This window comes from Rosa rugosa, chromosome 4 (assembly GCF_958449725.1).
Source record: "Rosa rugosa chromosome 4, drRosRugo1.1, whole genome shotgun sequence".
Lineage (NCBI taxonomy): Eukaryota > Viridiplantae > Streptophyta > Magnoliopsida > Rosales > Rosaceae > Rosa > Rosa rugosa.
The window spans coordinates 33,925,066-33,947,353 of record NC_084823.1 but is presented as its reverse complement, the minus strand read 5'-3'; the positions used below and the strand labels follow the sequence as shown (position 1 = coordinate 33,947,353).

The 22,288-nt window shown below is 38.0% G+C and overlaps 1 protein-coding gene across 1 annotated transcript; it reads right to left on the bottom strand.

Moving 5' to 3' along the window:
- Positions 1-3,650: 3,650 nt before the first annotated feature.
- Positions 3,651-6,493, bottom strand: LOC133706591 (uncharacterized). The gene is made up of 3 exons (XM_062132121.1): positions 6,152-6,493; positions 5,337-5,513; positions 3,651-4,074 (listed from the first exon to the last, which is right to left on the bottom strand). Exons 1-3 carry the CDS (start codon positions 6,215-6,217, stop codon positions 3,871-3,873), a joined length of 447 nt encoding a protein of 148 aa, XP_061988105.1. The 5' UTR covers positions 6,218-6,493; the 3' UTR covers positions 3,651-3,870.
- Positions 6,494-22,288: the final 15,795 nt, after the last annotated feature.

Sequence of the window (22,288 nt, the reverse complement as noted above, 5' to 3'; positions counted from 1 at the left end):
TTGCCTGATAAATTTGTCCTAAGGCTGGTTTCTTAATAGGCTTTTATTAAATAACACTCAAAAAACATACTCAAATCAATTTGTTTGATAAATGTTTATGTCAATTCAAAATTGCAAGCCAACAAATACCAGCTAAATGACATGAATCAACTATAAAAGGGCTATATGAATGAAACATAATAGTAATGGATATCTTGTCTTTCATAATTCCCTTTCTTGAGGTGCACATGATCAGTCATCTTTTCAATTATGAAAGACAAAAGTGTTACTTTAAAGTTGACACAAATTGGTATTATGGTATTGAAAATTGAATTGAACTACAAACAGCATCTGCAGAACAGGATTATCATGGGATGAGATTGTTTAGAATAATATTTTTTATGAAAATCAGGAATGAAGGAGATGCAAGAATTTTTCACTTGCCAAGACAGGACGTGGGAATGCCAATTTCATTTGACGGTCAATGGACTTGATATCATCAGTGTAAGGCCTGCGGTACAAATTTAAAAATTAGTCTTTTATACAATATTCCTCAGCCTGCTAGAATAATTGTAATTAAGAAGGCGTTTGTGTTACCTTATATCTTCACCATAATCACTCTGCACAAACTTCTCAAAAGCACCAGCAGCTTCAAAGGATCTAAAGACAATAGGAAGTATCTGATGTTTACCTAAGTATTGAGCCAATATGGTGCATATATATGAATAACATCAAGGAATGAGTAGCATGTCTTAATTTGATAGAGGCAAATATTGCCAATCATCTAACAACCGAGCAATTGTACTTTTTGGTTGTAGCAGGATAGCAATAAATGATTTTTTTTTTTTTTTTTGACTTTGTCAAGGGGGACCCAAAGGCTTCCTAGGCCCAAGATAAACCCCTTCGGCGCATGTGAAATGCTCCAACTGTGCATTGCAGCACAGTGTCTGGCCACTTTGACAGCTTTGGGGTTCGAACCTAGGTTGGGGAGCACACCCAACTAGGCAAGAACCACTAGGCCACTTGCAATGATTTGATAGCAATAAATGATAAATGTGCATCAATGTTGGCATCAAACATGAAAAAGGTAGTCATAAGAATATTGATGGGAGTAGATTTTGTTTGTTTTGCATTTAACTAAAAAGTAGGATAGCTGAGCACTGTATACGCATGTTTAAGTTACTTTAACTAAAAAGCAGGATAGCTGAACACTGTATATGAAATTATTTAGTATCAAGACTTAACAAAATACATTTAAATGTAAGTGACCACTAAGTCAGAATGTGAAATTGCAACATCAGTGAAACCAGCAGTCGTTAGCTTGATTACTATGTTTGGGTTCCTTGTTTGTTTACTGCTTACTGTAGTCTCTCTTTGTGTTTCTTTTTGTGTGTTCTGAATCTACCAACACTGACCAATATTTCTTTAGTTTCAGTACAATCAATATCTTCGATTAAAAAGACTATGAATCATTATAGACAGAAAAAAAAGGGCAACTTCTTTGAATTGGAAGACAATATTAACAAAATGATATTGTTGATAACACATGACCTGCGAATTCAAAAACCATCTCTTTTTTGTTTAATCTATGATAATCTGATATTGTTTTTCTATGCATATTTATTAAGGATTGATAAACTGAATAAAAACCATCTCTTTTTTGTTTTTCTCTCAAATGTCAACTTTAGAGGTATGAATAGAAGCTCCCTATATATATATATATATATATATATATATATATATATATATCCCGCCCTCCTTCCAACAGAGATGGATAACCACATTGACCAAATAGGCTAAAGCACTTGATGCTTGCTTATGATGAAAGTGATGCACCTTAAAGGTTTTGGTCTACAGTCCACAACAGAATCATTAATTTACTTCATAGCACACTAAAGTCACTAACCAATCTCACAATTATTAACCACCCGAAGATATTAAAGTTCATCCATCCAAAAATGTACTCAACATTGAGTGTGGGAGGCCCAATGATTTCTTCCTGACTTCCAACCAAAGCAAAGTTATCCCTTTTCTACTTTCTATATTAACACACCACTCTCATCAGAAGGCAACACAAAAACTAAAGAAACATCAATCAGAATAGAAGACTGGTGCAGTTGATCATGAGGGCCTCAGCCACAGCGTTATTACTTGCCTTGTTGATCTTGATTTTTGTTGCATCCTCCTCCTCTATTCCGATCCATTCGTCGTCAGCAGCAGCCATGGAAGTAGGTTCTGCAGGTAATGAAGAAAATCGAGCGACGATGAAAGAATTGCATGGGAATACATGGCAAGGGAAGAAGACATGGATGAATCATGGAAGTTTTCGTAGTCCCCGGAAACACCTTGTCAAGTACCCAACAGAGCTTCCATTTCAAGCTCAAGAGTTGACTGTCTAGCTACCTAGTTCTTATATGGCTTTACTTATGTATGATCCTGTTGTTGCTGTATGTCTTATTATATGTATTTGAATCTTGATCATCTTAAAACTTTCTCAAACTAATTTATTCAAAGGGTTGACGAAGATCTATCTCAGCTTGTATGGCTAGCTAACCATGAATATGCAGCAACGTACACTAAATTAAAAACGAGTCCAAATCCATAATCTCGCTTCTTAACTTACCGATAAACTACAGAAACGGTTCATCTGCTAGTGTTCGCATTTTTGTTCTTTGTTACTTGAAAGAGATAAGAAGTATAGAAGAGAGACAAAGTAGAGATAGAGAAGAAGGATGAAACAGGTGGAACCGTGGAACTAGAAATGGGGAAAAAGGCTGAAATTACAATCATGTGATCCAGAAAGTTGCCTACTAAACAATCATTTATGTTTTTTTTTTAGTTACAACCACCACATTCACAAATAAAGAGTGGTTAGCTGGTTCTGCTAAGTTTATTATAAGCCCTTCATCAATGGCAGCTAAAGCTCTTGCAATCCATGGAGTTGTTCTTGCCCCCTCTTTCAGTAACACCGAGGCTATTATTACCTCGGACTCGAAGCCTCTGATATCATCTCTTCCCATCTCAAGACTGGGAAGCTTCTTTGGTTATTACTCAAGAGTCAAGTCCAGCATATCTCTTCTTCAACCTGGCGGGTGAAAGTCCTATTGCCTAAAAAGATCACTACAACACGACCCAGATTTACAGATGAAGGTCTAGTTAAAATTTTTGTGAGAAAAAGATATGAATGTGGGGGGTCCTTTAGAACTTCCCATAGCAATACTCCTCGTATACAAGAGCAAGTTCAATCCCTTAATATGAGAATAAAGTGATTAAGAACGCTAGAACAGAATTATACATCACATTGAGCATCAATTCTTTCTATTTTCCTTGAGCCTGCGATTTTAGATGGACCACAGATGGACATTTTATTCAGCAAATTCCATGCCATTGCTTTTTTAGATCCACAAATGATGGGGAAGAAAACAAGTATATAATAAGTTTATGATAGAAGCTGCTTAAGAGCATAATATACCACTTCCACAATAAAATCACATGAAGCAAATGAAAAAACCACAATCCCATTCTATACTGCTCCCAAAAGGGGACATCTCATCTACAATCCACCACTTGTTAAGAAACCTGTATGAGCCTGGCCAGGATTGAAGTATTGGTACGGTCTTAGTTTAAGTGTAAATAGAGCCAAGACAAGGTTGTATAAACAAAGCGGCAACTGATGATAATAAAAGTTGGAATTCTGAGAAAATGTTCACTAGGTAAATTACATTCTAGATGTGTAACTGTGACATTGATACATCTATAAATACATATATTCAATATAACCATTTATGAAAAAGAGAATATACAATACAAAAAGAGGGGTGAACAGAGAGAGTATGAGCAATTGAAATTGTACAGAAATTTATTACCAAATAGGAAACAATGTGCCATGTTTTAGATCCCAGAGGCATTACATTCTTCTAGTAAATTTAGAATGTTATGTTCAGGGGCACTAAGAGATGGTAAAATCATGCGATTTGGCCGTCTTGGTTTCGGCACAGCACCTTCAGGTTCAAGAGACCCACCTTCCATCATCACTGGCAAGTCACCTCTCCTTGGCACAGTTGCTGATACTCTCTCCTTCCATATTCTTCCATCCTAAAGGTCAAAAAAGCTTTATTAAGGACTATATTCATACATTATTCACAGATAATGTGTATGGCAAACAGATACAAAATTCAAAGCACAAAGAAAACTAATTCATTCCGAAAATTCTGTAAGTAAGCCAAAATCATTGTAAAGCCAACCTGAAATTTTTTTTTTTTTTTGGGGGGGGGGGGGTGAAGAAACATCTTTCAAACATTACCATGATAAAAACAATTACAACAAGTAGGACAGCGATGGTGAAAGAGTCATAATAATATTGGAAGAAGTTGCCATTCTAATGCTGATATAGAATCAGTTTTCTCCTAGAGAATTCCATGAAAAACAAGGACCAGTGACTTTGCAGCCTTAACCCTTTAGGATGATAGCTATCTATTCTTGAAATAGACACCAATTTTGTCATATGGAACTTCATTGTAATAGGATATGTTAGAAGCTACAGTCAGACCTTAAATAGCAAGCACTCACAAGGGATCAGAACAAAAGTTGATATTACAAAACACTTTCAGTAGCAACCATTCCTAAAATTGATTACACTGCAGTTATGCACTGACATCTGGGAACCTTGTAATGGACTCCGGTACTTAAAATAGCAAGCATTCCCAACGGATCATAACAAAAGTTGGTATTACAAAAAACTTTCAGTAGCAACCATTCCCTAAAATTGATTACACTGCAGTTGTGAGCTGACATCTGGGAAACCTTATGATGGACTCAGGTACTTAAACTAAACATGTACAGTTTGCAGTTTTCTATAAATCACAGCATACTCTGTCAAGCCCCATAATGGCTTAATACTATCTTCTGGGGATCTATTCATGGACAAAACTACAGGTTTTGATGCTTGCTTTTCCAATTGTGACTTCAAGAATGAAGGATTATCTTCCATATATACAAGTAAAAGTATCACAGACTCTGTCAAGCCACAAACTGTCCTAATAACATGACAACTGATGGTGCATCGGATTAGAAATTGTTAACATCTTAACCCACAAACCCTCAGGCTAATGCTGACAACAAACTTGAATGCTCACACAACCAAGGCTTTCCATCTAATCCATTCATCACTGAATAGAGAATGACTTCAAATCTGCTCGGACAAGGGTAAACTATTGCCCCAACTAATCAGTAAACGCAGTTGAAATGATAGAGAAAAAAATAGAACAGTTCTACCATATGTCATCCAAATTAATATATAATCCCAGGTTGCTGAGTAGGAAAGCTAGATTCTTTAGGGAAGCCGAGATATATCTTACATTGAGAATAGAAGGCTCAGGTAACGGGCACTGAATTGGTCTGTCATTGTCAAGAGGCTCCATTGGATGTTCAACTGGCTTAAACTCCACTGCTACTTCAATCCCATGAGATGCAGTTGCCGTAGCAGTTGCTGCACCAGTAACCTCCGAATTAGGGGGCAAAACTTCCCTTTCATCCTGCACCAGATAGCAATTTACATAGAATCATGAATGTCCACATCCAACACATAGCTGACATCACAAGATTAGCAATATAAGCAAGCGCAGATCTAACCTCAAGCAGAAAAATTTTATGACCGTTTAGGAATTCAATGGAACAAGACGCTTACAAACCACAAGAAACTGTAATTGGTTTTGAACAACAAAACAAAAGAAGAAGGAAGGTACCAAAAAGCAAACTGATCATCAAGTAAACCCATTACATATATTCTGTCAAAAACTCAAACTTGGTTCTGTGAAATTGCAAAACCCAAACAAAGAATGCCAATTGGATAAAAGGGTAAGCTGATACCAAAGCTGATAGCTCAGAAGTCCAGGATTAGGCAGGTTAAGATCCAACAGCACACAAGAAAAAAAAAAAGAGTCGAATTCAAAGAAGTGGTTTTTCAACTATCCAAAACCAAACCAAAGACAAGGTCAGATCCTCATCAAAGTTCCATAACAGAAGACCAAATCTAAACTCCCTATCACAAATTCTAGAACATATGGAAAAAGTCAACCCCAGTAAAAAAAAGAAAGCAATCTTACTAGAAACTTTAAAGAAGAAGCTACAACTACTCAACATACAGCGAGAGAGAATAAGAGAGCGTTCTTACGATGGCACTTTGAGTGCGTCGATGACTGGCTCTGCTGACAGAGAACCTTGAGAAAATACCCACCATGGTTATTACTTTCTTTTCACAGAAAAAGGGTGGGTCTGATCTTGATTTTGGTTCGTCCGACGTACCCCTTTCTCTATTGAGTACATATGAAAATTTACTTACACAGAAACCCAGATTATGTACCACATGATTGTTTTGTTTGTTGCTCTTTTCTGGGGCCCTATTGATGTGTTTCTCTCTCCCTCTCTAGGTAGAGCAAGAGACAGAAAGAGGTAGAGGTAGAGAGAGAGAGAGAGAGACAGGTGGGGGAAGATGATAAGGTTTGCTTGGCGTAATGGGTTTTGTCGGCTTTGTATGTATTTCCTAATATGCTTTGGAGTCAGTAGGGGAAAAGCTGTGAATTTGAAGAAATGGACTGTTCGGACAACGACGACAATAAAGAACGAAATTGACGACCGACTGTTGGGACTTGGGAGGATTCCTCAATGGGAAAAAGGAAGTGTGATTTCGACTCCACATGCACTTGCGCTTTGTACTGTTGTAACTAAAGTTCATTAAAGATGAAATTTAACCACCAAATCTAAAATTTAGACCGATATTTCTTCTTTGATATAAAGATTTTAATATTTTTTTTTTAATATTTGAGGGAAATCAAACTTTAGTTAATGCAATTATTAGTCATCACTTAGCTAATTATTACAATGACAAATAGTTACGATATAACTTGCATTTTTATTATTTTAATGTTTGCTGGACCATCCAATGACCAAGGCAAGTTAGGCGACCAAGATTAGAGTATTCTGCAACAGCAGGCAATGCCTATAGTCCAAAAAGAGAGAATCTTGCGTAGGGCACCCGCACGGGACACGTGGTGGGGAGGGCCAATCACTGCCCAGCAGGGGAGGTGTTTTGGGTATTTCACTTTAAGGAGCAGGGGTAGTTTCGGAAAAGATGGAAAATTTACTTACTTCTGATTGGATGGTCATAAGGCCACGTGGTGGGGAAACCCCCACCTAAGTATTTGTCGTCCAAAAATCATCTTTGTTAATAAAGGCTGATACTATTCATAAGAATTGTCTTGGCCTTCATATTTTTTATGCAACAGTTGATTGACGGTAATAAAAATAAGCAAATTAGAATTTTAAATATAAAAAAATAATTTGATAAGATTTTAAATTATTTGTAGATGTCATAGGTCATTATATCTTTAATTAATATATATATATATATATATATATATATATATATAAGATCTTGGCTAAATTTTCTCCTATCAACACATGACATGTTTCAATGCTTCAAATCATTTTTAGTTATAAATTATCTTAGATTTTGATAAGATCATCGGCTAGTCTCTATTTGACACGTGTGAAATTGATGTGGCATTATCTTGTAACAAATCATATTTGATTTCAGATCTAATTTTTGGCCCATATCCATCTTTCTGTTCTTCTTGAATCTCTTCTTCCACCCAAACACTTCACCACATTCATGTTCCTTTCGATGGAAGAGTTGAACAACTGGTTGTTGTAAAGGCAGCAAGTAAGTAAGGAAGACATTGAGCAGATCCAAGCCACAAATGCTCTGCTTATTGCAGCTTTAGCGGAGTATGATTCTTCTGATCCATCAAGAGGGAGTGGTTCACGACATGGTCGTGCTCCCAAATGTCGAAAGACTTAGGTAATTGTGTGACTAGTGTCTTATGAAGGATTATTTTATCAAATGTATAATTTTGGATTAATTTCAGTTTACCCCCCTGAGGTTTGGGGGTGTCATCCCTCTACTCTCAATTTTGAATTTTTACCCCCCAAGCTTTCCAATTTCAGTCAGCCGTATCTTATCTTTCAGATTCCGTCTAAATTGGACGTTAACTCCGATAATATGGCCCACTTTGAGGGCTAAAATGGTCATTTCATGACCAAAACAAAAAAAACCCTCTCTCTTTCACTTTCGGAGGTTTCTCTCTCTTCTCCAAATTCTTCTCTCTCTCTCTCTCTCTCTCTCTCTCTCTCTCTCTCTCACAGATCAAACTCACGGAAAAGGAAGGAAATTTTTGAATTCCACAGTAGGTGACCGACCATATCATATCCGCAAAAGAAAAAACAAAATGAGATTGAGCATCATCTTCACATATGGAACCATGCATGTCAAGAAAAGGACCACAAAAGCGCAAACCAAAACGAAAGATAAGGCATACATATGATCGACAAACAAAGATATATACTATACATGTTACCTAAGATCTTTCCCAGAAGAAAACTATCAAAAACACAAATGCATGCAAATGGTTTCCAATTGCTCTTGCTGGCATTTCCAATAGTCATTCAAACAACAACTTAAACAATTAACCACATTAGCTCAGTCTTAGCACTAACTACGAAAAAAATAGTTCACTCAATAGCTAAACAAATGCAACTAGCATTAGAAACCACCTCACAACAATAATCAATTCCCTCATTATCTTCATCCTTCCCCCGAAACCCACCACAAAGTTTCAACTTTTAAACCAAAATCACATTCCTAAAAATCAATTCACCCACAGTAAAATCTCAATCAAACCAACAAAAAGCCCCAAAATTTACTCCACTTACCCTCTGTTCTTCTCTCAGAGGAGGAACCCAACCCCTCTGACCCACTCCCTATGAAGCCTCAGCTCATCCGCCTCAAACTCAACTCTCTGCTTCACAAACCTAAAAAACACCTAGAAACGCGCGCCGCCCAGCTCCTCAGTGATCACTCCCTCCCATCACCTGCCGCCCATGAAAGCGTTGATGGCGTCGTTTCTCTTGAAGGCGTAGCCCTCTTCCCGAGGCGGCGGTGGCCTGAGGAGCGCCACGTGGAACTCGTCCAACACCGACTTTTTTCCTGTGACATTGCGGTAGAGCTTGGTCTTGAATCTGTCGTATTCGACAGTGAATTTGGCGCGATCGGAGGATGTGGAGGAGGATATCTTCTGGGAGGTCATTGAGGCTCCGGTTAGGGTTGCGGAGGAGTCGATCTTGTTGGATTTCGATTTCGACTTTTGGGCTTGCAGATCTGAGAGAGAGAGGAGAGAGAGAGAGAGAAACCTCCGAAAGTGAGGGTTTTTTTGTTTTGTTCTTTGTTTTGGTCATGAAATGACCATTTTAGCCCTCAAAGTGAGCCTTATTATAGGAGTTAACGTCCAATTTAGACGGAATCTGAGAGATAGGATACGGCTGACTGAAATTGAAAAGCTTGGGGGGTAAAATTCAAAATTAAGAGTAGAGGGGTGACATGATGACACCCCCAAACTTCAGGGGGGTAAACTGAAGTAGAATTCTAGATGTGGTACAGAATGTGAAGAGCTGTCTTCAATCGCATCATAGAGAGCCTTTGCAATTACGACAAGTTCTAGCGACAAAAGTTAATTGTTCTTACAAAATTAGATTCCTACCCCAACAAAAATGACTGGTGCCCTACAAATACTTGCGTACGGTGCAGCTACATGATCAATGTACCTAAAAAACAAAGATGGAAGACATGTTGCAATGTTTGAAGAAGTTTTGCGAACAAGTGGAAACTCTTTGTTCGAAGTGATACTCTCACACTCTGACAGCGTCAGACCTCCAAAGGCTTTTCCCAAAAGAAGGTAAGTGTGGTTTTTTGGGTATGACCCAGAGCATTGATTATATGCACTGGGAATGGAAGTTTGTATACTTGGGTCGGCCGAAGCTCACTGATGTGCTCATATTATCCTATATTTCTATGTCTCTTAATCTTGGTTTTTATGTTTAGTTCTCCTTATTTATGATTCATTTACATGTTTTAGTGTTTTTGTAGGTTTGTTTCGTAGAAAGAAGAAAAAAAGCTAGAATGAGCTAAGTAGGATTGAAAGGCGATTGCAATACCATGTTCCAGAATCTGTCTGTGCAGAACACCCAACTTCGCCAAATTACTGGGAAATTCTCAGATAAAATCAGACAATGAGCCTTATATTCATGGAAAGCTATGGATGTCTACTTCCTGTAGAATTTTACGGATCTCAATTTAGATACTTCTGGAGAAAGTTATGATTATTTGATTGAAGAAAGGTCAGAACAGGAAACCTGCTTGGGAATTTACAACCATTCGTGGAGAACTCAAGTTCCGTGGCACAAGATCGTCAATCCTAATGTTTCAAGGAAGTTAATTGAGATGAGGATTAAATGACGAACTTATTCCTACTTCTACCAGAGATATTTCAAGGTTTTCCCATTCCAAATGAAGAAAGGAATCTAAACCCAAGTTTTACAAGGAAACATGAAGTCAAAGATGAGCAGAAATCTTCCCTATATAAGGGAGCACGAATTTACATGAGAAAGAAAGTCTCGGGAGCACAATGTAGACACCTAAGGAGCAGAGAAGACTCGTACATCTTCCCATTCTTTTCCTTTTCCATTCTTTTTATGTTTTTCTTATGTTTTACTTAGTTATCTTTTGCTAAACCTTTTTCTAGGGTTAGGATGATGCCCTAGCATGATTGTTTATGTACTTTGATGATTTGTTGATGAATTTATAGTTTCTTTATGATGAATTCTTAGTCACTATTTGAATTGATGCTTTATGTTTAAGTTCTTTGATTGATCACCTTAGGGCTTTGCATGTGATGCCGGAAATTCGTATTTATTTTCTGAGGATTTCTGGAATCTAATTTGTGGTTATTGGACGGTTTCGTGGCTCGTGGATGGAGCGGAAGTGTTTCGGATGAATTTTTATTCGGAAAGTATGACTTTAGGGGGCTTGCAAAGGTTGAATTTTGAAACGTTGAGATTCTCCGAAAACTTCCTTCATGAAAGTTGTAGAGCGCATCGATATGAGTTCGTGGACATGTGGAACGCGAGAATCGGAGTTCGTATGAGAAAGTTATGGCCATTGGAAGGAATTTCCATTTTGGTATAAATAGAAGTTTCCCAAGTTGGAAACTTACTATTTTCATTATTTCCATTTCCGGAAATATCTCTTCTCTCTCTTCTCTCTCGGCTGCACCTTCAGAATCGAAAATATCGGGCTGACCCAACCCGAACCCGGCGATCCGACCCGGTCGGAACTAGCAAGTCCGGCGACCTGTGGCCGTGAAATTTGGACAGCTGGTTTGCCTCCTCCGTCTGGTGGTCCCTGTGGTGTTATCTAGCGGCGATATCCACCGTGTACGGCGCAGAAAGGCGGTGCAGATTGGTGTTTTCAGACCCGACCGGAAAACGCAGCTCCGGCGACGGCACGGCTTCAAGTTTCCTTCCTTGGCTTCGTGGGGGTCGTCTGAGTCGATCTATGGTGTTTGTTTGGATCGATTTACGTGGAAATCGGTTCAACTCAGATTGGATTACTATTCACGGTTTGTGAGGTAGTTTTCGACCCTTTATGCTTGTTTTCTGACTTCGAGCTAGTTATGAAAATTCACAAGCATGCTTAGATGAAGAACTTTGATGTTATGGGTTTTGTGAAATATTGAGTTTTGGCCGGCGGCGGTGCGCCACTGCCTGTGGCGGCGTTCCGACGGTGTTCCGGCCATGTATGGGGCTGTTTCTGGTATTATATCTTTTCTACTCGTCGATACGAGCGTTTTGATATATAATACGCATATTTTGGAGTTTGTATGAAATTGTTATGATTTTTACGATTTCATACCGTTTGATTTATTCGATCCGTGAGGATTCGAGCGTCCGATCGACTTGTGGTTTGGTCATATCGATCGTGGACGTATTCCGGAGACTTTGGGAGGTATCGGATGTGGTTTTGCCTCGATTGGCGCCACTTTGGGAATTTTGGTTCGATTTAGGGTTTCAAACGTTATTCCTTGTGATTCGTTGACTGAATCAGAGCTGTGCGTCCTTAGGTACTTGGCGAAGTATTTGGACGGTTATTTTGTGGATTGGTTGCTTTGTTCTATATTGGAGACACAGCGGGAGTTTCGAGGTGAGTAATCTCACAAGGTTCATTTACGAACGGAATACCTTTATCATTTTGAGAGTTATTTAGTAACTGCAAACTATAGTTGGTATTAGTAGGCATTCCTGAGCGGATGACTACATATATATAGATTTACGTGAAATATATATGTTTTGGTGGTTTGTGGATTTATGAAAACAATAGGCATGAATGATGCGTTTTATTGTTTTGGGTTGTGGCTTTTGGAAAACAAATGATTGTGGAAATGTTGATTTCGATTTGTTTTGAAAAGCGTTGAAATGTGGGAAAAGCGTTGAGATTTGGGTATGAAAACAATATGCATGAAATGATGCTTTTTATTGTTTTGTGTTATTGTTTTATTGTTTTGATTTCGATTGTTTTCAAAAGCGTTGCGATTTGTGTAATGTTTTTGAGTCCTGTGCGACTGTTTTGATGATTTGCTCCAAGGGACAGTGCGGCCCGAGGATCGAAGGTCTATGACCTTGGGCAGAATATCAGGTAATCACGTCTTTGGCCGGACGAGTGGTTACGTTTCAGTTAGAGCTCTAGTCTGTCTGCCATATAGGTAATTCATGGGGTAACGGGAGTTGGTTATTGATAACTCATGACATTACGTGTTTTTAGGGAACAAAGTGTGAGTTGCTTCCTTATTAACGGTTTTTAAGGGGACAAGGTGCAAGTTGTTTTCCTTATTAACGATTTGGTACGATTGATAGAAATCAAGGTGTGAGTTGCTTTCTATGTTATATTGATAGAATTCAAGTGTGAGTTGTTTTCTATGGTACGATTTGGTACGATTGATAGAAATCAAGGTGTGAGTTGCTTTCTATGTTATATTGATAGAATTCAAGTGTGAGTTGTTTTCTATGGTACGATTTGATACAATTGATAGAAATCAAGGTGTGAGTTGCTTTCTATGTTATTTTGATAGAAATCAAGGTGTGAGTTGCTTTCTATGTTTCGTTTTAAAAGAAACCAAGGTGTAAGTTGCTTTCTTTTATTTCGATTTGAATGAGAATTAAAGTGTGAGTTGTTCTCCTTTGTTTCGTGTTTTAAGGATTAAAGCGTGATTTGGTTTCTCTATTGAAACGTGCGGGCTTTTATCCCGTGATTTGAGTGTGAGTTGTTTTGAGTTACTCATACGGGCTTGCAAAAGCTTACAGGGTATGTTGTGTGACGACCCGGTGCACTATTCAAACGGTGTAGGGGTTAATCCTGCAAGTCAGGGTAATCGTGGCTGAAGCTGAGGTAGCTTGTTGGCAGCAGAACAGGTAGGAAGCAAATTTGGTTGGCTTTGCCATTGTTCTGACTTCCGCTATGTAGTAAACTCTGAGGAGCTTTTACATTTTATCTTGTTGTTGACAATTTAATTCGTAAGCTTATGTAATATATTCCTGTAATCAAAAGATCATACGACAGTACAATGTCAAATTAGGGGATTCGAAGATCACTCATTACATTCATTGCTTAAGTAGTGCACTAACTGCACATTAAAAAATGAATACTAGCCTAGACTACTACGCTTTGATCAAATGAAGCTACAAAACCGAAAAACCAGTACATCCGCCTAAGACCTTTTTGGTGTACATCAATATTGGTCCTTGGACTGGACTTGCACATGTTACAACATAAAGATCAAGGTATAAAAGGGCCAAAGCCCACTACACCGACCACAAAGGTGGAGCTTTATTGTAGATAACAAACTAAAGTAAAAACCTAACCCTAAAGGCTCTAGCCCAGCAAAGGCCTGGCCCAAAGATGGCCCAATCCCAGCGTCCTACCACAGAACCCAAAACGAATGCACCAGTATTGCAACCCAGCTACCACTCAATGTTACCCTAAATCTCTAGAAAACCTCCCAGTCGCCGTTGTCAACTAAGCCAAGCAAACCTCTAGCCGGCCCAGCACCGCGCCCCAGTCAAAGCTTCAGATAACCACCATACCCGGATCTGGAAGGAAACCCGATTCCCTTGTCAACCAGTCATCCACCCAAGAAACTCCGTGTTCGGAGCACCTGATCGCCCTGCTCGCCGGGATCAACATCGCCGGACACCACTCACCGAGAAACAACCTTCGACCAAACCTAAGTTAAGCCTCCACGACAGGAGCCACAGACCTCCTCAAGCAAACAGCTCCCCGTCCGACAGCTCTCACCGCTCACCAATAAGGCCAGCAACCAAGCGCGGCGCGGGAGCCACCGAATGAGAACTGAAGGAACTCCGACGAGATCCTAGCCGCCCTTGAGCCTCACTGCTTTCTCTCAGAGAGAAAAAAAAATTTGTTTGAAAATTTAAAATAAGATTTTTGTTCCTTAAAATTCATTCTTTTAATCTCAACTCTTGATATTAATTCCAAGGGTGAGTGACAATAAAATCCTTGGTCACTGGTGACCGTGTAAACATTACAGTTATTTTAGATACTTATTTAAGTTAATTTGTTAGTTAAAAAAAGATTACCTCATTTATCCTATTCTTGCCACTTCAAATATTACATTTAGCTTTTTTCAAACTAAATTACCAAACTTTGAGTACATCCTTCAAATTCTGTCAACTGGATTGTAGAGCTTGTTGTTGGCTTTGAATATCAGCGGCCGATTTTCCTTATAGTTGGCATAAATTTTTTTCCTATAATTTATTTTTGATTAACGATTGTCGTTGATTATAGACGTAGTAAAACTTACCCAGAACCTACATAGTTGAATTTTCTTCAACAAGCAGCCAATTAGTACTGGCACTAGCAATATTTGGTGCACAATGGTAGAGAAAGTAGGAAATATTAGATGAAAAACAAAGAGAATTGTAAGTTATATATGATAGATTTCTGGTGTGGAAGATGAAGAAAAAAGAATGAGGTATTTATTTATTATTTATTATTTTTTTAAAGGGGTTTGGAACCCAGCTTAGCTGGGAGGCTCAGCCCCACGCCCGGTTCCATTTATTAAATTAATAGTAGAATTTTGCATTGGGGGGGGGGGGACATAAAACTTGAACCCCGAGCTACAGTAGAACAGTTGCAATAATCCTCATAGAGAACATCCTGAATGATTGCAGGTGTCTCATCTAACCCTACATCATACCATACATCATCAATGAAACCACTACTAGCAAGGTGAGCAGGCCTATCCGCTACACCATTTGCTTCACGGTAAATATGTCGAATGCTAACAGATTGAAAAGCAGTAATATACTCCCTACAATCATCTAAAACTCGACTTACCTCAGAGAAATTCTTCTCTCGACTATTGAGAGCAGAAATCAGGATGGCAGAGTCGCTTTCAACATCTATGTCAGTCCAACCTTGGTGAATACCAAGAAGTAAGCCAGCCCTACACGCCTCCGCTTCCATATTAAGAATGAGGTATTTATAGATCACTTGGGAATTTTTTTTGTTTTTACAGAAATTTATATTTGCAAAGTAATAATACAATTTCAGTTTTCGTTTATAAAAATTAGCCATTGGATATGAGTTTCGAAACATTTTGAACATTCAAAAAATTCTTTAAATCGACTAATGTGCTTGTTTAGTACGTGGTGATCAAATTGCACTAAACGATGAGCACATATATTACACGCGCCATGCATAAGAAAACTTGTCACAATTGAAAGTGGTATAATAATTGTAGAGCCCACTATCAAGGCATAGAGAGTTGTATTAGAGAATAGAGCGAGTTAGCCAAGTCTAAGTCCAAACACAATTGAAGCACTGATTTGCTTGAAAGATTGGAGGTTGGCAAAAGCAAGACAACAAGACAGGGAGTAAGATGAGCAGTGAGCTGAAGATATACGGAATGCACTATTAGCATTACCAGACTAGATGAATGCACTTGAATGTGCTCAATCAGACACAGCTAGGATCGAGTCGATTGGAGATTCAGGAAAGGGTGGTATCCTCTTTCTTGTTTCAGTGTTAACAAACTTATTGTATTACTATTCAATACATGCCAAAGGGGTTCCATCTTAGTTTTTACGGATGCTTATGTTTCTTGTGTTGTCTGGTATCAGTAATTGTATTATAGTATTTTGTTGCTTAGAGTGATCTACAGGCCAAATACCTGTTATCAAAAACAAGAGATTCAGGATTTATGTGCATATATAGTTGGTATGTTGTATGGACACATATTACCTGTCACTCAGATTTTTAGTATCACAATACTAGATCTCCATAAACATAGAACCCTTTCAATCATTGCAACTTGCAATTGGCTTTACTTATACTCTCTTTTTAGACTTGTAATTGGCTTTGTGAAAGTAACATGTCCTAATTTGATTTTTCTAGCTTCATTTCACAAAGTGACATGCGTTCTAAAAGAAAAACAATACAGGTTCAAAAATGATTGGGAAAATATTTTATTTAATGGCTAGAATCGGAAAGTTAGACATTCCTTTTCATGAGGTACTAGAGAAAAACAAGTTAATAACTAGGTTGCACTTATATGAAACTTTCTTCTTGATAGAGTGAAGATTTATTTATAATTGCAGCAATGGGAGGATTCATCGGAGTAGTGAAATGTGGAAATTCTTAGCATAATACATTATGGTGGATTATGACCACAAGAATCATCTGTCAATCCACTCTCTTTTCTTTGAAGCCTACAAAACGATTTTTTTTGTAATTTTTATTTTTGAAGTAGTCATATTTTATTTAGTTTCATTTTAACTTGACTGCTTTTGTCATATAGTTGGATTATGACTTTAAACTAGCCTATGCTACTTTCCCGTTTTTGAACTGATGTAGCTTAGGTAATTGATGTTAGACTTATATTTGATGGCATGTATTGAATTTTTTTTTTCTTTAGTTTGAGATTATTTGAGTTAAATAGAGCAAGGCCCACCCCAGCCCTATCCGGAAGGGCTGCCCGACCCTTTCAATTCTTGCCACCCCACCCTTATAGGCGAGTAATGGCTGACATATTGAAGCCTCAGACTTGCTGGCCCTAAGCTTCGTTGACTTTGACCAAGTCCAACTTGGCCCCACTAAGGCCATGTCCAGTAATGGAGGGCTATATTGGGGCCGGAGCTAAATTTTAGCCCTAGAAATATAATTCTTTAATAAATGGTCTCCAGCAGCGCAAGGCTAAATTTTAGCCATTTCCAATATTTTATTATATTCTTATGAGTTGTAACTATTCTAAATTAGATTATTTTTTTTAGATGTATATATTTTTTCTAACGTTTAAAGTTTTGATAAGATAAAACATCTATGTTGAGGTGAATTATAGAAGGAAAATAGAATGTGTGAAATTATACATAAATGATGTAGGTATTTATAGGGAACATGAGATTTTGAAATTTTTTATTGTTTTGTTAAAAAAATAAAAATATAAACTAACTGTCGTTGCATGTAATCTTAGCCATTCATTTGGAATATAATTGGTGTTGTTTAATCATACACCATTGATTGCCATATGACCGTTAAAATGAGTTTGAATTGTCAATTAATCAATGACAAGCTATCACTTGTCCATCCCATAGTATGTCTCGACGGCCCACATGCCCATCACGTTTGGAGAGAGTTGTCCCTTTAAATTTAGACTGGGCTAGCCAAAGGGCTGCATATGGCCATCTTCGAAGACCTTTGGCCCTTTAGCCCTGTTCTTAGTTGTTGTTGGAGATAAAAAAAAAAAAAAAAAAAAAAAAAAGGCTAAAATCTAAGAAATGACCCTTTGAACCAATTACTGGAGATGGCCTAAACCCTAAAATTTAGGGTAGGGCTAGCGCCGGCCCCGCCCATGATGACCTCTACTTTAATGTTTATTTTTGCACAGTATATAACTCATGTAGGAAGACTAATAAACATATTATACAATGTCACTAGCCTAACAATTCATTACATCCTCAAGTATGAAAATATGTTTATTAAATAAACTTTAACGAAGCGCATTAAGTTACCAATTTTCAAACCTCTAATACATCACTCATGTATTGCATTGTTTTAGATAAGAGATTGTATAAGAGTGTTATTAATAATGAAGTTTGCAATATTATATTTTTATACGTGTTTGGTGGTAAACAATCACTCAATAAGAGTCTACTAACACTAAAAAATTATTTTTTACTATAACATCCCATGGATGTGAGTTTTTTTTATATTAAAGCTCACCATAAATGAAACAAAGAGTTTTACTTGTTATAATTATTGTCCATAATGTTCATCTATAAAACTTAAGTTCTTTTTAAACATTCAAAGCCTAAGATTTTCTCTTAAACAATAAAGACAACAAAGTAATTAGTAGAATTAGAAAAGAAAAAAATAGTATAATGTCTCACATCCACTTGCCCATTTATTCTCTTTTTCATTCATTTTTAGTTTTTATATATTTCCTTTCACATTTTACAATCGGACATACATTTTTTTTTTCTTTCAATTTGACATATCGAAGACATGAATATTTACTAATAAGCTCAATATCAGCAGATTTAGATTTTATTCCACTTGATATCTTCGTATTGATATGTTGATAACCGTACACTTAGGTAGAAGTAATAGTGTTATGTATGATATGATGCTCCCATGTAAATCAGATGTCAAAAATGGTTGTCATCTCAAGTGTGAGATGGCCACCACTTACGCCAAAGCACAAGAAATCTCTCCTCTCTCTCTCCTTTCAAAACGAGAGAAACTACGTTCTTTAAAGAGATGAGAAATACAGTTGCAGTTACTCTTCATGTTGTTTCAAAAAAGAGGTTTGGTGGTAGTGGTCAGACTCGGGCTCAGGCTCGTGAGGCTGCACATGACATCCAACATGGGTTGGGCTTTGTTATAAACAGTGGAGGTCATATTTTGACTTGGGGTGATAACATTAAAGGTAACAAGAGCTCAAGGATACAAGTTCAATTTTTTCGGCAAAAGAAACCTGTAGATGTCATTGTTGTTTATAGGCATCCAACAAAAAATGTGGCTATTTTGAAGCCAAAAAGCTGTCTCCACGGGCTTGTTTCTTACATTGAATTAGTCGATAATGAAGCTGAAGTGGGTATGGAAGTGTATTGCATGCTCCTTTATAACCTATAAGTCAAGTTTGGTGCAACAATATTCAACATAGATAAAGGTTTGAAATCTGACAATTCAATCATTCCAACTTATATAACAACAGCCAAGAACACATTTATACTTCATCATCCAACCATAATCAAAATAATAGCAAGACATAACAAACAATATCGAGGGTCCACCCACATGACTTTCTCGTGCCTCTTTATTAAGACGAGATTCACAAGGGAAAGGCTTAGCCTGTTCCCGGTTGTTTTATTCTCAATTGAGTTTTACCCAATCATAGGGTGAATTGGGTTTTACCCAGAGCAACCTGAGTGAATTGATTACCCAGCCTCTACACCTATGAACCTTCGATGATAACAGATGGAGAACTTGGATCAAGTTGGGAGTGTTCATCACCGTGCTTGTCACCCATCAGTCCATCACCACAACCCGTTCTCTCTAAATTGTTGAAAACTTTTTCTCACCTTCAGCTCTTCTGTTTCTAGGACGCCATCTTGGAGGTGATCTTCTCCAGGTAATTCATCGGTGGGAGACTTGGACGGGTAGGTTGGTTGGGTTGAGATCCAGCATGAGGGGATTGAGGGCTGATCGATGGGGGCAAGGTAGAGATCGGCGCAATCGATGGAAGATTGGAAGGTGGTGATTGGGTTGAGGATGGCGGGACGACGGTGGGAGAATTCCTGCTGCTGGTAGTGCGTTCCTTGCAGACCTCATGCCTCTTAATCACAAAAAAAAAAAAAAAAAAAAAAACGCATATTGGTACAGCCTGGGCGTTAGCTTTGGGGCTTGGGCTTATGCTAATTTTGGTTCTCATTTATTTTGCTTGTTACTTTAGTTAGCTTAGTAGGATGTGGATTTTTGTTACTTTATATATGTTTGTTAATATTTTTAATAAACCGTATTTCTCATCTCAAATTTGGTGGTTATTGTTTCTAAACTGACAACATTAGTGAAATATGAAAATTAATTGAAAAAAAAATGTAACAATAAATTGTTAAATTAAATTTTCAAGTGGACATTGATATGTTTGTAATTATTTCTCTTATTTATTAGTTTAGTGTTTGGAATTAACTGCATTAATTTTATATATCGAGTTTTTATGATAAAGGTAGATCATATTAGAAATGGTCATGAAAAGATCCCCCATAAAATTTTTGATAGATTAGCAAATGATATTTTGGTGTTAGTAACATCGAGGTGGTGGTTGACCAAGTAGATTGGTCTAGAGTTCGAATCCCAGCTCCATCCCGTGGCCAGCAGATTTGAGGGACCTGGGTTAAGTTAAAACACTCAATGGTTCGTGCGTCTGCGGTGTAGTGATTAGTCTGGCTATGCTGGGATACACTGCATGGGTGTGTGTGTTGGTTCTATTGACGTCTTCCACTCAAAAAAAAAAATAAAATTGAAAGTAGATAATATTTTAACTATGAGCATAAAATATTCCAATCATCTCATCCAACGTTCATTTTTTCGACTTCTCTTATGTCTCAATGGAGTTCCCCATCAAAGAATATAATTTATAAATATAGGGTTATAAATGTATAATAAATTGCATGTGTTAGTTTAAATTTGCTTGTCATTGTCTCGTTTCGACAATATTAGTGACCTAAAAGTATCAAGTATACCTTCTATGAGCAACAACATGGAGGAAATAGACTTTATCAAAATCGACCGTTGGATGTTATCATGATAATAATAAATAGTTGTGGTCAAAATTTCAGCTATTTTCGTCATTGTTTAGGTCTCGATCTACTAGGTCAACCCTAAACCCTAAATACCACATAAAACTAATATGCTCATAACCGCTCATTCACAACTTATTTTTTCGATCGGTCAACTCTCATACTCTCATGGGTATGTGGTATATCAAATAATGTAAAAAATTTGAAAAGTTTATCTCCTCGCAGTTTAGCTCCCCTTAGGAAAGTATAGGTGCATATAAGGTTTGACCGCTTTATTTGATATCGAAATGACTGCGGATGAGGTTAATTTTTGGGTTTTTGTCCATTTACCCCATTTCTAGAGAATTTTTTCCCACTTACCCCATTAAGTTTTTTTAATTCTCACTTACCCAAAACACTCTAAGGAGGTCTTCCCTAATACCCATTAAGATTTTTTTTTTTGTTTTTAAATTTTTTTTTAATACCATTTTACCCTCACCCCTTTATTACTTAGAGAGAGAGAGAGAGAGAGAGAGAGAATGGAAGAGAGAGAAACCATAAGAGACTTCGCCGGAATCCAATCAACTTTCGCCAGAATCCGGTCACCGGTCGTCGGATTCCGGTCACCGGCTACCTCCCACCGGAATTTTCTGAAAATCTCACCGGAAATGTTTATTGCCCCCAATAGACATCTATTGCCCCCCAATAGAGGGGCAATAGACGTCTATTCCTCCAATAGTCTATTGCCCCCTAATAGACGTCTATTGCCCCCCAATAGACGTCTATTGTCCCCAAATAGACGACTATCAACCTTGTATTGCCCCCCAATAGATGTCTATTGTCCTCCAATAGATGACTATCAGCCTTGTATTGCCCCCTAATAGACGTCTATTGCCCCCCAATATAACTTTCGGTCGCCGGAATGAGAACTAATCTTTTTAAAATTAGACAAATAAAACTTTGATTAAAGAAAAAAAATGAAGAGATTATATCAATTCAAAACGTCTATTGCCCCCAATAGACATAAATTTTTTTTTTCCTTTCCTTCTGCCAAATTACTTTAAAAAAAAAAAAACTGATTTGGGCACCCAGAAAATGATCTGGGCACCCAAGGGACTTCTCCCTTCTCCGGTTGCAGACCCGACTACTTCTGGCGAGGCTGGGGTCGTAGATGATGTCTGTGCCTAGTGCTCGGTGAACAACTTGCCGTCGGAAAACCACACTTGAATGCCTTCAACCACGGCGGTGACAGAGAGAGAGGAGAGAGATCGAGGTGTGTTGATACTCCGCCGGATTGGGTTCTGCAAAACGATGGCGGCTGGTGGTTCTGTGTCGTCGACGAGGCCGATGGGAGCAACAACGACGACTGGTTGTTCTGCAAAACGATCGGAGCAGCTGGTGGTTCTGCAAAACGATCGGAGCAGATGCCAAGAGCGTAGTTGACGAGGCCGGGAGCGACTCGAGAATTGCCTCCAGGTTATGCAGTAATTTTCCGGCCATTTTGGTACCCTCCGGCATCGGAGACTCCGTCGTGGAGCAACCCGGGCTCGGAGGTATCGGTTTGAGT